Genomic DNA, 18,599 nt, shown 5'->3' with positions numbered 1-18,599 from the left:
TCGTTCAAATGACAGAATGCTGCGGTAAGTGCCACCGGAGAATATCCTACTACTTCCGCTCTCCCATACCTCCTCTCCGGATGTTAAGGCCTGGTTACACGGTACAGAAACACGTAGAAGTTAATGTACGTTTGCGTGAATGATTTTGGTTAACCGGAATGGAATATATACTAATGTATGAACCATATTAGAACAGGTTCTATTTTCTGTGCATGCATTCGCACAAGTTGGGTGGTTACACGGTGCATTTTGGCGTTCATTCTTGCGTTCATACATTTAGATATTAATCCATACGTGTTAATGTACCGAGTAACCAGGCCTTTAGAGAATGTGCAGGACTCCATCGGCGCCAAGGACGCATGTGATTGACTTTCAATTAAAATGATCGCAATATATATGAATTGATTTTATCTTCAGGCGATCTTCAACTTCAATATCACACTATAATATTTCCCGCAAAGACAATTTGATACCATCCCAATCGTTTGCGGTGAACGTACTATCACAACTAGGCAACCGTTGAAGAAGTGTTCCTCACAGCTTAAACCACTTCCCTTCTCGCTGTGAGTCGACTGGATTTGAGCGGTATCGATTCTCCACCGATTTATACCAGTTACTAAGACACTTAATAAACGGTGACCTTGATTTTCAATGAACAGGAGATAAAATAATCTCATAACTTCAAGGTGATATTTTCACCATTGGTTTATCAGATGTACTTGATATGTATTGGCATGGAATACATACTACGTGATGAAGTTTCATGGCGAAAACAGATTTGAAATTTCAAATGTTCGATAGGTTTGGGACAAAAAAGACGCCAGTAGAAGTTCATAACATGGAATAACTAAATGTGAAAACCTATTGTAATTATTATTATTATTACATATTAATGCAAGTAGGTTATAGCCTGGTGGCAGCATTTTTACACACATGAATAACAAATCTACCTATATAATAACAAATCAAGAAACATAACAAAGTAAAAAAATAAAAGAGAGACTTTGTCATTATAACTGCCCGAAAAAGTGTCCGTACACTTCTTCTAGCCGAAAAATTAACATGGGAACTACTCTTATCGCGTGATTTTCACTATCATTTAATTTCGCAAATTCAAAAATTATCTTTAAATGTAAGAGAAGATGTCTGTTTGTTTGTCCATTATGCATTTCTATACGGCTGGATGTATTGTAGCCAAAGTTGGTACGTAGGTGCATCTCATGCTTCCAAGCCCGCAGTGCTACTTCTGGTTGTGTCCGACGCGTCATTTACGTCGTTTTCTAATTAACGTTTTTTTACGTCACATCATACAACTTCTGTGTTTGGGCATCCTGTCGGGTAGGCACACCTCTTGACGCGATATAAGGGAAAACATACCTCAAAGGATTCTATACATAACTATTAATCCTTTGGGCACAAATCTTTTTGCTGGGGTATGCGTTTACACGACGATTTTGGCCCTTACGTACACGCTTAACGATCAGTGCTATGGAGCGGGGTATAACTGATCCCGTAGCGGTATGCGGAAATCGTTTTATTCCATTGTTTTCAGATATATATGTAAACCATCATCATACCTGCTTCCTTCCATCACCTAAAAATCCTGCCATGTGACCATGAATTCCAATTTTCTGGGTGCTATCCCGAGTAAGATTATTAGATTTTTAAACACAGTTTTAACGAGGCATATCTCATTCTCGCATGCATGATCAAATTTTAAACTGAAATCACGAAAACAGTTATGACTATTACTTATATGATTGAAATGATAAATACAAAGGGATATGGTTCATCTTTCATCGCTCACTAAAGTTATTCCTTAGTATATCTCTGGCACTGAAGTAGTTTTTATTTAAAACAAAAGTAAAACAATAAAAATTGCCTTTAAATCATAATATGAGAAGTCGCGTCAGGAGCTCATTCAGCAAAATCAAAGAATGGATAAGATAGCAGATTCCGTATGAATGTGATACTGTCATTTCTATGGTGAATTAAAATCCTAAACTGAGGACAGAACTGGACAAAATACAGGCCGAGGAGTGCTTCAAATGTATTTGAAATGAAAAATATCTTTGACTTGGGATTTGAAAAAGAAACTACAAAAGAGTATTTGAAATACCTTTCAAATACAAAATACGTTTGCATGGAAACTGAGAGATCTTAAAAAATATATAACCTGCCTTGGCACATTATTGATAGTTGCAGGCAAAGAAAACGAAGTAATCTCTGAACCATAATGTTACAGAAGCGTTGTCGGAGCTACTTCAAAAGTATTTCACAAATGTATATTTTATTTTAAAATGGGAAATTACCAAAAGTATGTGTTAGAAATACAAAATACAAGATACATTCAGGTTTTGTATTTGATATACTAAATACAATTTACAAATGGATTTCAAATACGCATTTTAATTTACTTCTATTTGAAATACTGCCCAGCCCTGACTAAGGATTATATCGGAGGCATTCAGAGGGGTATTATGTATTTCCTCTGGGTGATAACTTAACCAGAATAACTGCGATCAACGGTAGTTTTTTTTCTGTATGCATTCTGGCAATAAAACTGTTGTCAGGTAATAAAGAAGGTTGCACACACGGCGATATTCCCCTGCCAATTTGAACATTGCATGCCAAAGGCTAAGCTCCAAGAATAAGGTGTAGCTATCGCAATTAATCATGAAAGTACATTATCAATCTTCAGACACTTGACGCATTTATCTTTGAAAAACAAGGGAAGGGATCGTGATAGAGAAGGAGTAATCACTGACAGCTCAAACCGCAAAAGCCTCAACAACCAATCAAATTACAAATTCAACAGCTGGTAACAATGATGAGCCGACTCATCATTTTTACAGATTAATTTCACAACAGTTTTAATTTTTTTAGATAGGTATGACAAGAAATAGTGCTTACCTGTATTCGTAAAGATATATTAACACTAATATTGGCATATTATCAATCAAAATTTCACAAACCCACGGCTTAAAATCAGAAAAATCACATTTACATATTAATTTATATAAACAACTTGAAATTCTACTAGTTATTTAATTGAATTAATTGGATGAAGTGGAAATCAAGGCCCTCAATATTTAACCGCAACGGAATCATGACGTACAATGTTGGAAGGAGTATGGTAAAAATCTTCAGGGGTGTGGCCAGGACGATGTGTTGGGGGAGGGGGCATGATTCGGGGGGTCAGGGTGGTGGAACACCCCTCTGGAGAAATTTTGAACATTTTTATCGCTAGAAATCACATTTTATATTCTTTTGGCCCTTAAAATTACACACTTGATGTCGGGAAGATGTTTTTCTAAAACTCAATGGTGGGGTAGAATACATTTTTTATAGGTTAATATTTTTCTAATAAAATAATTTGGTTTGGGGGCATGTGCCCCCGTTCCCCACCCCCTGGCTACACCAATGGACATATTCAATACAGAGGTATTCAGGAGGGTTCTATTTGGTTTTCAAAAAAACCTAAATTCATAATTATCACGAGAGCAGACAAGCACGGATAATTATCATAAATTAAATAATGATATTAAATGTGTGCAATGAGTGGCACTAAGTTTCAACTTAAGTTTCCGAAACGCTAATTTGAAGGGTAATGTTCCTATTTCCGGGTTGCCGCTCTCCATCCTGTGGGCAATTCACTACATCTTACCCAGATATAGCAGACGCAGTTGGCGAGTCGCCGATTTACATGGGATTTATTTTCCACTCAAATACCACCTTGATTTGTGAATATCCAGGGCGAAAATTTAAGAGATATTGTCCAAAAGATCTACCGATCTATCTACTGATTCGATCGATGGATTTTTCTTCCTCATAGGAAAATCCACTAGGATTGGTAGAATATTAATTGCGTTTCGCTTGGTTTCGCTGTTGGTAGGGCCTTTGTGACGGTGCGGGATTCCTCGTCCCTTCCCTTCCTTCCCTATCCCCTCCCCGGAGGCGTCATCGGGCTCTCATCGCGGCGGCGCCTCCGTCCTTGTTCCTTCCCGTCCTTCCCCTTCTGGGTGCAGAGGAGAAACTCGCCATGCACGGGGATAGTCTTGCAGCTATGCTGATCATTTGGACCCGAAGACGGGAAGCTGGAACGCGCCCGTAACTGTCGTCCGCAAAAATATTGAGTCGACGCGGAATTCACCCGGAAACCAATCACCTACCACTATGATTGTTAAGTGTACTCTCGCATGATAACCGCAAACTCTCTCTCCAAAACTTAGCTCCTAAGTTAGTTGCGTGATTGGTAAGCATCTGGTTAGCGTCAGCGTAAACCATTACATCGTGCAACATGGAGAGAATGCCTGCTGGGCTTGAATCATGAACGTGGCCAGAAGTCCATTCCGGAGTGGTACGGAGGAGCGGTGGAGCGGTACGGAGCGGTCGGAAGCCGAAGGAGTAGGCATCGGAGTCCACTCACTGAAAAAAGTTGAAAAGAAATCACCTTTGATGCAACATTCGAGGCGTCCATTCTCTGCCTTTCAGATTCCCTTCAGTTCAACCAACTACAGCTCACGACCATTTCGTGTACGGGGTTCGCCCCGAAAAGAATTTTAAATAATCGCGGAAAAAACTTTAAATTTTCCATGTGAAAACTTGGAAGGTATTTGAAAAATTCATCCCCATTTTTTCCCCAATATGGTTGAATAGGTAAAAATACCAAGTCTTGAGAGTTTTCAGCTATACCTTATGTGAGCATCCTACTTTACAAGGGGTGCAAGTGCAATTTTTATAATTTCGGAGACAAAAGCAGGTAATGGTTGGTGGGGTACGCAATACTGTTGTTGCAAAGAGATGCAAGTGAATCACTGAATCCATGCGCATGTACTTATCAGTGATTCACTTGTATTCCTATGCCACAACGCGCCAGAACAAAATTGTGTACCCCACTAACCATTATCTGCATTTATCTCCAAAATTTTAAAAATTTCACTGGTACCCCTATGCCTGGCTTCTAAGGTCCTCAAATAGACCAAGTGGGACGCTACGAGCACCCATTTCACGCTATAAATTGAAAATTTAATTATAAAGTATGAACTTTTTATCAAAATGACATAATAAAAAGGCATTTTAAGAATATACAATCCTCATGGTTTACTAGAAATAGATGGAAACAGAATCAACATAAGTAAGAACTATATTTTGCGATAAATTATCTGCTTAGAGCGAGAGATTTCCGACTAAACCATGATAACAAGACTGATATTTACCGAGTTGATACGGTATTTGGATCGCTTGCCCAATAGACCGGAAGAACAACAGTTCAGGGCGTTGGTCTTATCCGCAGATTATTGCTGGTAAAATGAAAAATTTCCATTAGTTAGATTATTCATAAGTGATCTTGTTTATCTATACATAAGGTGGAACGGTCAAAGAATATAACGCGTGGGAGAAGTATCCGAAGTCGTCGTTCATAAAAAAAATAAAATATACAAAAGTTTTAAGATAATAAGGGAGTATTGCCTCAACTGATACATGTAGCAATATTAAACGGGTGGTATTTACAGCCAAATCAAAGAAATTTATACGTTTAAAATCAATAGCACTAAATAAAAGAAGCCTTTCACTGCATGAAATGTATGAGTGAAACATTTTGAAAACCTAGAACCATAAACTTTCAGCTACTAATATTAAACAGGAAAAATAGTAATAAAAATCCATTAGTTCCGTGGAATTCCAGTGGTGTTATATTATATATATTCCTCATGACAGATAAGTTCGGCCATTCTTTGCCTTTCGGTTTTAGTTTAGCTCAACCAACTACAGCTCACGACCATTTTCTGACCACAGTCAATAAGATAGAAGGCCATTCACTGTTTTAAATGTAGGCTCAGTATGCAAATCTAAAGGGCGCGTCAGCATATCAAGCCATATCTTTCAAACAGCGTAATAAAATTCCCAAATTCCATTTGAATTCATCACTGTTGCCAGTGGAACCTCGTTATTGTTAGTACTGAGTGAAATTATGACTATTTGATACGATAGAGTTTTTCTGTGGCTTTTGGTATCAATTCGTGGTGATTATAGCGTTTAACGCAGTAAAAAATTGGTTTTGGGATTTTTTTTGCCTAAATCTACCAAATGCAGTTGTTCATACACTATATGTAGATAACTATGTATAAAAATTAGATTCCCTGAAAGATGGTTGGGAAAATCTATATTTTCAGCGAAAAACCATTTAACTTCTTAAAGCCACTTATTTCTACAGCATTAAAAATAAAAACTTTCGTTATTTGCTACACATTCATAACAATCGAGACGCCTTCGAAGTGATCGATAGAAATACAGGCGTATGGCGTTATGATGAGCCAACCGACAGCTTAAGTCCTTAGCCTCCTCAGCGTTATATGGGAAGAGTCGGTTAGTAATGGTGGAAGGAAGCGCGCCCTCGGAATTAGTCTAATCATAAGGCTGCATCACACGAACATTTTTCCATCCCTCAGACTGATAGCTCAAGCTATAGGTTTTCAGGGACCAAAGCAGTGACTGCTCGACCCATCATTTTCTGAATCACATGATCATTCTCACCGTCCCTTTTTTCCATCGCTTATTCCGTCACTTTCCGTATTTACATCTGTCAACTAATTAAAAGCCCATCGTGGCGTTGCCATCTCTGTTAGCCGCCGCGCGGTCTGACTGGCCGAGGGACGGTGCCAGCGATTGTGTCAGCGACGAAAAAAGGGAAGTACCATGAGATGGATAAAGATATGCGACTTCCATCCCTAGAGCCATCGCGGAAAATGATCCTGTGAAACGGTCAATAATGAAGTCATCATTGAAGTAATCGCTGGAGCTGTCCCTCCAAAAAGATGTAAAAAATGATCGTGTGATTCTGGTTTTAACTATAGTCACCATGGGAACTACGGCTTAATTCCTACCCTACGGATGTAGTGACATGCTTGAAGTGGCCCCCACTAACAATAAGCACAAATAGAAAATCTCCTCTAACGCCGGGATATTAGTCCGAGTCCGCAGGGTTGAAAGCCATGGATTCTCCGACGGCCGATAAATTAGGTTGTCAGTTGTGTCCTGGATTTCGGTTTGTGCACAGCATAGGCGTAGCGAGGGGGGGGGGTTTGGGGGATGAACCCCCCCCCCCCCCAGAGATCAGAGAAATTTTTAAGTTCAATCCATTTTACTTAATTGGATTGATATTACTAATAGAAAAGTATAAGGATTAATAGATTATCCCTCAGAAAGCCGTAAAACTCACCATTTTGAACTATTTATCTAAAATTTCCGCAATTTATTAATCTCGCACCTACCACTTGTCCTGGTGGGTATTCCCTACCCCCACACACCCCGGTATTAGTTGCACCTAAATCTTCCCCCCCCCCCAGCCTTAATTCCTAGCTCCGCCCCTGGTGCACAGCACTACTTGACATATAGCATTCAGAAAATTTTGAGCCTGTTTAAGACTTACCACTTTCCCGGCGAATACAATGAATAAACTTCTCTCGGTTTGCGCGTGAGTGAGAAAAAATAATGCAGCAGACTTTTGGGGTTCCGTCTCGTCCTTATCCCTTTATCAGGGCTACTCATTATAAAATATGAGGTTTTACAAGAGGAAGCCCCTGCGATCGCTTTAATGATGGCGAAAAAAGAAGCCTTGAGAATAGGTAACGAGATGGAACCCGAAATATCGGCTGCCTTAATTTTTCTTGCCCGCGCGCCAACCCAACAGAAGTCTATACCATCTGAGCCTAATTTCTATTCCTCAACATATTTTAGAGGATTTATTTCATCGATTGGACGGCATCTAAATCTCCATCTACTCATCTCCATAGAGAGCGTTTCACTTTGACCGACTTCTTTCCGCGGATGGCAGTGAAAAGTGAAAAAAGCAGGAAGCATTGGAAACATGAAGTCGTCCCGAAAACATCTAATTAGAGTAAGTAGTACATGCCAACACTCGGCGCGACTAATATGGTTTTCGAGAAATTTCTCCCAGAGAGATCAACTCAGTAAAGGCAGTAAGAGATTTATTTAGCCGAATGAGATTCTTACATGATTTTAACAGCGAAAATTGCAGGAAGGCCAGTCAGTAGGCATAGCACTCAACAACTGTGCGAATTTGTACGTTTAGACACTTCTAAGGTTTCTACCCATACTTTAACAAATATGAAAAACAGGGCGAAACCGAGAAACAAACACCAAAGTAGAATATAATATGCGATTTGGTTTGAATTCCTATGTTTGATTTTCAGTTCCGTTTCATTTATTATTTTAATCTCGAATACATTCACATGAAGGCCATTATTTGAAAAATATAAGGTCGTTATCGAAAAAGACTCAACGGTTCACATTCATCATGGCTTAGTAATTTACTGCGAACCTAACATTACAAACAGCATTCTCCAACCATGGTACATTCACATAAATTACTCATTCAGTATGAACAAATATATTCACAACTAATATACTGTCTAATATAAAGATAAGATCAGTGTTTGTACCCAAACCATACTTGATGAGACACTTCATTAACCCTGAATAATTATATCCATGACATACTAATAATTCTAAAATTGTGCTCAAATTTTACCACATTACAGAAAAGTTTCACATTCATTTTTCTACATTCGTAAGACCCTTCCAGTTCCGAATCTCCTTATTACCTCATGATGGATATTGCTAATTTTTCCATTTCATTACTTTGATTTCGCAATTTCCGATGAGTAAAACTTTTTGCTGTAGTCTTTAAAAATGCAAACTTTAAACTGCCCACTTGAATCTTTTATCTTTACTTCAATGTCTCGTCAAAACTCGGAACTTCATCTCGATAATTTATCTAAATTTTCTTGGATGAGTTCCAATGATCAACACGCTAATTTGGTTGCAAAAAAATGGCAACGATAAGATATCCTTCTCACGTTGATGATGCAGCTATTGCCAAGCAGGCAATAGCTGCATCATCAACGTGAGAAGCAACTATATTGGAGTAACAGATATATATTCTCCTACCCTGTCGAGCCAAAGACTCCAAATAATTTTTTAACATAAAATCCTTCTTTTTTCATTCTTACTTCTCTTTAAAAAATCGTTCCTGTTGCATATTTTTATTTCCCAAACTGCCGAAAATAAAATACAATCACAAAATATTCAGATTATTTGTGTTAGATGTTAATTATATGGTGCATCGACAAACTATGTTCTCGTGCATAATCATGTAACATAATGAACATACGTTTTAAAAAGAAACATTTTTATGGCATTTATTTCATAGGAAATATTGGCACATCTCTATGCTATGTTGCTACATATTGTTATATGATATAATAGAGAGAAAAAATGATTCTTGAATAGTTTATATTCCTGGAATGTTAATTAGTTCCCCAGAAAAAAAGTAACACGTACTTGAGTAAAAAGCGATAAAGTATTTTCTGATAAACCTAGAAATTTATTTTTAATGGCATTCAATGACCAACTATTAACCGGTAGAGCTAACTTAATCCGCCACCAGAGGCTATTCACGAATGGAGATAAATATTTTGACAAGCGGAACACAATTTCCGCGGGCGGTTCACAAGCGTCACTCCATTCACCAGAAAGGCACTCCCAAATTTCCCATTCCGAGAGTAAACGGAGACGAAAATTCTAGAGAGACTGAATCAGTCCAGTGTTTGGACAAGCTTTACAAACTTCGACACGCGTCAACAAAAAGCAGGAATCCTTCGCGTGGGCCGCGGTGGAAAGCACATGCATTCCGATTCGTGAGTCAGCCTGGAAGTTTCCATCAGTGTGTTAGAACCAAGTCACGTCCGAGTGACCGCTCCAAGTGACCACGGATTGCGAATATGCATCGGTGGGCCCACGTCGAGAAATTTCATGACGGGTGAGAACTTACGTATTCCCCGAGGAAAGTGTTGCCGGTGGCCATTCAGGCGCCGAGACAACTTGGACATTCTCTGTAGTTCATCCATCGATCATCGCAGCAAGACGCTTCATACGTGGCTTGTTGACAAATTCGAGAGAGAGAGAGAAAAGCAATATCTCTTCGTAACAAGGTTTCATAACCAGGCTTGATTACAATAGACCCTGAAACCAGTGGCGCAGCGAGGGGGGGTTTTGAGGGATAACCCCCCCCCCCCCCGGAGCTCAGAGAAATTTTTCAGTTTAATCCATTTTACTTAATTGGATTGATATATTGATATCATAGTATAAGGATTAATAAAATATCCCTCACAAAGCCGTAAAACTCACCAATTTGAACCATTTATCTTGATATTCCGCAATTTATTAATCTCGCACATACCCTTCATAGATCATAGATAGATTATAGATCATATCCTGGCGGGTATTCCATACCCCCACACACCCCGGTATTAGTTGCACCTAAACCCCCCCCCCAGCCTTAATTCCTAGCTGCGCTCCTGTCTGAAACACCCATTTCGTTTGAATATGTTTATTGTGATGCTTACTCAAAATGTAACGATGCATATTACTTCAGTTTATTTGCCAAAACTACTTTTAAATTTTACTCATATTAAATAAATTTATTTGATCCGTAGCAAATAATTGTAGACAAAATGTAAAAATGCATACATTTTATAAATGAAAGAATTTATGAAAATTTTCATTTCACAAGCTGCAGAAAATAAAATACTATCATAATATATTGTGTTATTCACGTTGGTTATATTAGGTGCTAATTATTTATTAGATCCGCAAATTATGTTCTCGCTAATTATTATGTAATGTTTAAACATAGGTTCAACAAAACTTTAATTTTAAACGAAATATTTGCATAGCATTTATTTCAAAATTGACAAAATATTGCCTTGCATTGTTTCCGTAGATTAATACATAATTAAATAGAGAGAAAACATCATTCTTGAATAAGTTACACCTCTGAATGCTTCATGAGCTCCTAGAAAAAAAGGACATAACTTGGGAAGCTCAATGTTTTCAACGGTAGTCAGTAGAGTATACCATATAATGAGTATTTATTGGTTTTCGCGAAAGTGATGTTAACTTTATTCTTCGGTAGAACCTCTTTCAAGCCTCTTACTTTAAGGACACTAACAGATTGCACTTTTCAAGAGAAATATTATTGTGCAGAATTTTTTTGCTTGCATTTAATTATAGATGTATGGCCAATATATTTCTGAGACCTGTGACTGGTCAGGACACAATCACTTCTATTTTTTCAATGGAATTCGTGGTTTTAACTATTCATGGTAAAACATCCGCAAAGTTAACGTGAGTTAACCAAAACTACTCTATCTATGACGGAAATTGCCCCTATAAAATGCCAGGAGAAGTTTCAATAAGATGCAAAGGAGCGATCGCTGGCTTTTTAGGTTAATTACACCCAATAAATTCACATTAATTGCCATGAGAAAAAAATTCCCTGGACTGGGGATCGAATAAGGGATCTTTGTATTTTCACCATGGGAATTTAAAAAAAACTGGGTAGCGTATTGGTGTGCGCAGTGGCACAGGAAACCACAGGTCCGTGGCTCGATTCCCGGCCTAGCGGAATTTGTACTCATGGCAATTAATTTGAAACTCACCTCGTCTCACACGGCAGGCATGAAATAAACCATACCCAATAAATTGTATTAAATGAAATACTGCAGTAACATTCGTGAAAAAAAACAAGTTTAACGAAATGAAATTATTTTTTACTAAATTCTCGTAGAAATCCGTAGAAATACGCTAAATAAGATGCGGATGACATGGCCGAAAAATTTTAAACCTAATCCTGATAATTAAAATTCTTTCTCTAATTACCACTATTGAGGCAAATCAGGTATAATTTTGTCAATAATGAGCACTATTCTGTGATTATTGGTGTTGTTACCTGTACAAAATTGCCTGATGACACTATTCATTGTCGAAAAATGGTACGAGGGTATTTTACTCGCTATATCTCGGTAAAGGGTGTCATTTTAGGTCCCATTATTCTCATTAAAAAAAGATTACCGAGGCATCATTCAAATCGTTTTCCTCCAACCACCAATTTCGTTGAAAAAACACCATAACAGAATTTTCAAATAGGTGTGATTGCCATCACACCCACATTTCGATGTAAAATTTTCAAGGAGCCAACCTTGGACTATATAGAAAAGTTTTTGCTTTGAGAAAACATTCAGCTATTTCAAAAAACAGGATGAAATATTATTTGGAGTGTAACGGATGGTTAGATCTCCATAACGGCAATGTCGTTAAAGCGAATATTAGGAAAGAGAGTAAAGAATGATGGATTGAAGCATTACTGGAAAATTTGACATTTTTCGAATTCGTGGATATGGAAATAGCTAAGAGTGACTCGATATATTTTCGGAAAATGATGCGGCGATGTGATGAAGCAAAATGACGGGAAGCTTGTCACGCAACGCGACAAATGTTCCTCTGATATTTTGTTTGCGAAACATCTGCAAAAGTTAGCGTTGATATTTCTAAATTTGATATTTACTGCGACACCATTCGCATAATTTTTTTTCCTAGCCACATTTTTTTTCATTTTTCCCACATACAGCTCAACTTATCTTGTTTCAATCGAGCAATTTATTTATCCTTTACTGGACCATCCTTTTATAGAATCATTGAAGTGCTCTGTAAAAGCAACAAGATACATAGCAGGTGTCCGGAGAGGTATATCGTTAAAGGAAAAATATAGCAGCGAAGACATCTCTAACAGGCGACTGTATTTAATATTTGGTGGTAGTTATGAGTTTAACAATCTGATCTAGAGTAGGTATACCGCTTTACGGAGCGGATACTGAGCGGGGATTGGTTGTTTAAAGCCGCGCTTTAGGAGACAAATGTTAGTTAAGCGGGAGGAAAATAGTTTTATAGATGAAATGAAAGGGAATAGGCCTCACTCAGAGGTAATATAAATTTGGTGACTATAAATAGGCGGACTGATTTGAATAATTCTCCTTTTAACTAACTTCAGCCAGTAGAATACCCTTCATAACAATCTACATCTACATCCTAACCTTATAGGGTTAGGCTGTAGATGTAGATTGGCTTATGACGGGGAGTTAATAGTCTTATGGCGGGGGATGTCAAAACACCTGCCCTTAACATATAAATGCTCCAACGATAATACGCCTTGCATTAATTACACATTTTTGTTTGGGAAAAAACTAATTCCCATACCTATCAGTTTGGCGAAAGATTTATCTTTATCTATAGTTTCTGTCGGACCTGGATATTATAAATTTATTTACGAGTTAACCCATAGACAATAATCATGCACAAAATTTCCTTAGATAATAGAAAATAACAAACACACGAGTAAAACTAACCCATTAAGCAAAATGGGTTAGTTTTACACGTGTGTTTGTAATTTTTAATTCGCACGTGTGTTTAGCGAAACGCAATGTAAAACAATATCGGAAAGCATTATGAGGTAAAATTTACGGGCGACGTGACACGCTGTCCAAACGAGTCCCGCGGGTATATTCGCACGCAAAAATCACGGCGAAAAGGTGTTGAGGAGGGGGCGATAGGATGACGACGCGGCGCGGCAGAGTCCCCGGCAAAAACGAAAACAATTACGTCGGAGAGGACGGCCTCCGTTGGGAGGGTTTCCTTAACTGGGGCAAGGACGAGAGGGAGGGTTGGAGGTGCGCCACGCACGGCACGCCGACCAAGGTTCCGAATGGGGAAGAGTGACGCGTGCATCACAGCACCACGAGCCAGCGAGGCTGAATGGGGGCGAGCGAGCGTGAACCGTCTCCGGAGGGGAGACCCCGCCCACCTCCAGGCGCGATCCTGAACCCCTTATCCCGAGCGCAAGAAATGGGAACGCTCAAGGGATTTACTTAATTCGTAAAAATGCATTCGCATGGTCGAACGCCTTTCGGGCAAGTGGGGAACCTGGATAGGGTGGTTTCCTATTATTTTTTTATTGCCTAAATCGAAATATTATAACTCCTAGAGAACATATTTCACGCTTTTAGATTTTTTAATGACGATATTTATTTTTTTGCGATTAAATGAAAAGTGAAAATTTTTAAGCGCGCGGAAACGCGATGGCTAAGTATGAATGCTGAGAAAAGCCCGTGTGACGTCCTTCTGGTTCCCGCTGTCGCCGTGTGAGGTGACCTTGGGGCGAGCCTTTGAGCGCTGATACGATGCAGGATGCTAGCAGGTAGCAGAGTACCCTGCTAGCAGGTAGCGCTTGGCTTAAATAAGGATTATTAGTACCCTATCAAACGAAGAAAACTTTCCGACCTTAGGCAGTTTTAATAGGTGATTATTAAGAGATGTTTCCCTGAGCTCTGTGCCTCATGCATGCATTGGTAACCTCAGACGATGTAAAACTCATATCTACTCGTATAGAAACTAGGTTCTTGTGACGTCACGTGGAGTGGCATCGCATGGGCGCCAATCTGGCCTTTTTCAAATGAGGTTAAAATTGACCACTGCCATTCGTCTTAACTGGGATTTCTAAAACCAAATAATTTGAATATTATGAATAGGCTAATGGTGTGTAGCGAATCGCAATCAATGCCTTTCGTTTTCTTTGATGAAGGAAACTACCCTATTTTTGGACATCGCACAGTGACGAAAACTCATAAGGGATGGTTCTTAGGCTACGGTTACCAGGCGCGCAGCTAGGAATTAAGGCTAGGGGGGGGATTTTAGGAGGAAGTAATAATAATAGAATACGGGAGGTGCGTGTACCCTCCCCCAGAAAATTTTTGAGATAAATGGTTCAAAATGGTTCGTTTTATGGCTTTCTGAGGGATATTTTATTAATCTTTACAGTATTCTATAAGTAATATTTATTCAATTTAGTAAAATGGATTAAATTTCAAATTTATCCGAGGTCTTGGGATGGTTTTATTCCCCAAAACCCCCCTCGCTACGCCACTGACGGTTACTATACATGCAAGTTATGATGAAAATGTGTCCTGACGAGTACGTCCGAATTTGTCTGAACAAACAAACGCCTGTTTTTCAATGAGTATGTATACACTGACAGCGATTATCACGTCAGAACATGCATGAGGGCGTCAGAAGTAGCAGAGCAATCAAATAAGTTTAATTTTTTAGTGCGACTTGCGTCTGCTTTTGGTGCTTAATTAGTGTTGGAGTTTTATGGCTGTATGCATGAGTTGGATTTCGACCGATTTGGTTATTTCACCATGGATAAGGATAAATTGATAAGTCTTGTGTACGAGAACAGGTGTTTATCTTTTGATTTGGACGAGCAATGAGTTTTTATGGGGCGAAATGAGTGAGATTCTTCCTCCCCTAGAAATTGTGAAAGGTTGAATAAATTGCGAATGATTTCTTCCGAAAAAATATGAAAACATACGGCAAAATTTATATTATTTTCTGAGAATTATGAATAAAATATCCACGAATTTAGCATCGACAGGAAATACTGTTGTGCCTTAAAAATAACACTTACTGGAGGAAACTATTGGAACTAATATATATCTAGCCATATTTCATATTCTCATCAATGTGAAATTATAAGAAGTACTTTCCTGTATGATCCTATATATTATGTCTTTTCATTATGCACGAAATCAGTCATATCACTTACGTCCATGGAAACACCCTCACGTATCAAAATACAAAAGATTAGCCATACATTTCAAGTTGGAAATTTTTAATGAGAGTTTATCAGTCCACTTGATCGTAAGATTTTCTTATCGAGCAACAACGTGACGAGGTGATTTAGCAATTTTAACAAAATTGGAATTTCCGAAGAATCTTAAATACCAGCATTGGTTTAACTCCCACTAAATTTCATAACAGTTGAATTTAATGCAATTTAAAATAAAGCTAAGATTAAAATCGTACACTGATGCTACGTAAACTAAGACTTAAGAATGAATTTGAAATGACTGAGACTCAAAGAGCATGGCATATGAATTGCGCAATGGTTTACTTGAGTCTCTGCTTCAGGGGTTTAAATTATTATAAGCGCTAAGTTATCATGGGAAATGATAAGTAATAAATTAATGTAATTATACACATAAATATCCATTAAATTAATAGATTCAAGTGAGGAGCCAACCGGCACATTCCAACCTTCGAAATGCATATAAAAAGATTTTTTCCATCCTAGCCATCACCAGCAACTGAACCCTTTCCTGGAGTATTTATATCATCTTTATGTACATTTGAACAAGCAGGATAGTTAATTCTTCTGTAATAATAAGAAAAATTTAATGTTCGCAGTGAAAAATAACACTGCGATAAAATTTCCATACTCTCTAGATTCAACATCATGTACTTCACCTCCACAGGAAACAGGGATTGTACTATGCATGCATGAAAGCATTCACGTATCGGTCAGCTTCTAAGGTCGAACCAAAGCAGGGATAGAAACACATTCAAGTAGGATTTTTTTTAAATTACTGCTAATTCTGTATATATTTATCTTCGTGGATGATAAGTCATGCTTACTAAATGCTTCTGCCATAGTTTTACTTTTCACCTAAACTTAAAAAGCTACCTGTAGGAGTCACTATATTTTCCACATCATGCACTACAGCACATTTTACCGTTGCTATACTGCGTAGGAATTATCACGAGACCAAAATATTAAAGAAAACACTGGAGAAAGGGAATATTTCAGATTTTACACTTTCCTGGGATCATTAAGGGTATCATAAGGTTTGCATTTAGTATTAAGCAACCTGCAACCGCTAGGACGAATGAAGGCTATTTTTCTCTATTTGTTTGTTACTTCTATTTTCATACCTTACCGGTTTTTATCCAGTCGAAAATAACCTAACAAGGTAGTAACTACAATAGAATAGATATTACAGTTTTTCTACCACTGCTATCCCGTAGTGACTTCAATGTTCAATGTGAGACATAGAACGTTATACTCGTAGGAGGAGCTATAACTAAGAACGTATGCTAGCGGGTGTTAGATAATTCATTTCCACAGTAATAATGAGCAATCTCGTATTGCATTCATCTGTAGAACGGCCTCCAACCAAAGACCCCTGATGTGCATCGTAGGGTGTTTCGTCAAGTTAGACTTGCCATCATCACGGTGATAACACACGCATTATTACCATGCCTTCATCACAGCAAGGAAAGAGAGGACCCCTGCAAAAGGCAAGAACTTTTCCAATGTGCATTACCTCCACAGTTCCTGACGGTACCAAGAAAGAAATAACGTGTGCAGCTTCTTGGCTGCGATTTCGATACTCAAGCGACTGCCGTGAATTTGCTCAGTGGATTGGAAGTGATATCCTAATCTGTATCACTCCAACTGCAACCACATGTTCTCAATTTGCAAATTCCGGAGGAGTAAGCATGCTTATTAGCGTCTGTTAGTAATGGCAACAGTCTACTTCCATTAAAAGCACAGCGTACAACATACAACTTTTTACGCAGTCACGCGTTCGGGTATATTTGAAACTAGATATTCGAATCTCGGCAGAGCCAAATAATTTTTTCAACCATTCACAAAATAGAGAATGAAAATTTTCTTAGATCGTTCTGCAAAGATACTTTGTTTCCTGCTATTCCGACCTTGATAATAAAAAGCTATTGTCTAAATGACGGATATAAATGTAGTATCAGTAAATTCAACGGTGGATCCAGGATGGGACCCCTACTAACTAAAAAAACAAGGAGGGTCTACTACCGGCACCAGGGGTTCGGTGGGTAACCTCCTATCAATAGTAGCGGTCCGGGAAGGTAGGTTACGAAAATTAAGAGAATTTCGAGGCTTGTAACAACACTTTAATGTTGTCTCGTTAATGATTTTCTAAGGAGTTACATATTTAAGGAAATATTTATGTACAATTATTATTAATTTTCTCTCTTTCCAGTGTATACTCGACAACAGAAAAAAATACCATTTTATCCTGTGTAAATAGAAAATCCCGGGACAGAGAGGGACATTTCAAGTGAATTTTCCTTTCCGGAGAATCACTTGAAATAGGCTCCATACAATGGGAGGTATACACAGTCCTCGCGAAAGGCTTACGTGGCTTACGTACCCTAACTGCGCAAAAAAGGCCAGGAGAATAGGGCAGTTGTGTGATGGCTAACGAAAATAAACGGAGGGGTAAGTGAGCACAGTTTAGAAACCGTGGAATTGTTTTCCTTTACGTCAAAGGCTCGCTGATATTTCATATCTCAGCTATACCACTAAGAACGATAAATCAATGAGATGCACAGTAATATTCAGAAGCATATTTCCCTTTGGTTACAACCTTATCTATTGTATTGCCTATCCATGAAGACATTTATAAAAAATGCACATCAGAAACGCCAATATAATTGCCGACAAATGGCAATGACTGGAGACTTCGGGTCTCTCATTTCTCAAAGTGTGTCGCCCTGGAAGGCAGGAATGAACTGAACTGTTAATAGGACATGTTCCCACATTTGTGGAGACACGATGACATAGCAAGGAGCTGAGTCACTGACAAACATTTTTAATACCGCGAAGCTCTTGATAACGTTACACTGCTGCTAATACCCGCAGCAAAGACGCCGAGCATCCATTCTATCCACTGGGAAAAGCCAAGGATTAAGTCGTAAAAGTCTCGATTTATTGCATTCGAAGCAAAAACAAAATAGTGCGAGACAAAATGAAGTGTCTCGCTTGCGGAGACTGTTTTATTACAATCATGGGAACGCCAGAG

The 18,599-nt window shown here is 38.4% G+C and overlaps 1 protein-coding gene across 3 annotated transcripts in view; it reads right to left on the bottom strand.

The window, feature by feature from the left end:
- LOC124164563 (serine/threonine-protein kinase OSR1) overlaps window positions 1-18,599 on the bottom strand; it is a 234,139-nt gene that overhangs the window by 139,353 nt on the left and 76,187 nt on the right. For 2 of the 3 annotated variants that reach the window (XM_046541934.1, XM_046541933.1), the window contains exon 2: window positions 4,291-4,428. The exons of the other annotated variant lie outside the window; for it this stretch is intronic. In XM_046541934.1, the coding sequence (XP_046397890.1) occupies window positions 4,291-4,428 (138 nt within the window). The remainder of the gene's footprint in view (window positions 1-4,290; window positions 4,429-18,599) is intronic. 3 annotated transcript variants of the gene reach the window in all.

Source organism: Ischnura elegans, chromosome 8 (genome assembly GCF_921293095.1).
Source record: "Ischnura elegans chromosome 8, ioIscEleg1.1, whole genome shotgun sequence".
Lineage (NCBI taxonomy): Eukaryota > Metazoa > Arthropoda > Insecta > Odonata > Coenagrionidae > Ischnura > Ischnura elegans.
This window is presented reverse-complemented; position numbering and strand designations above follow the sequence as displayed.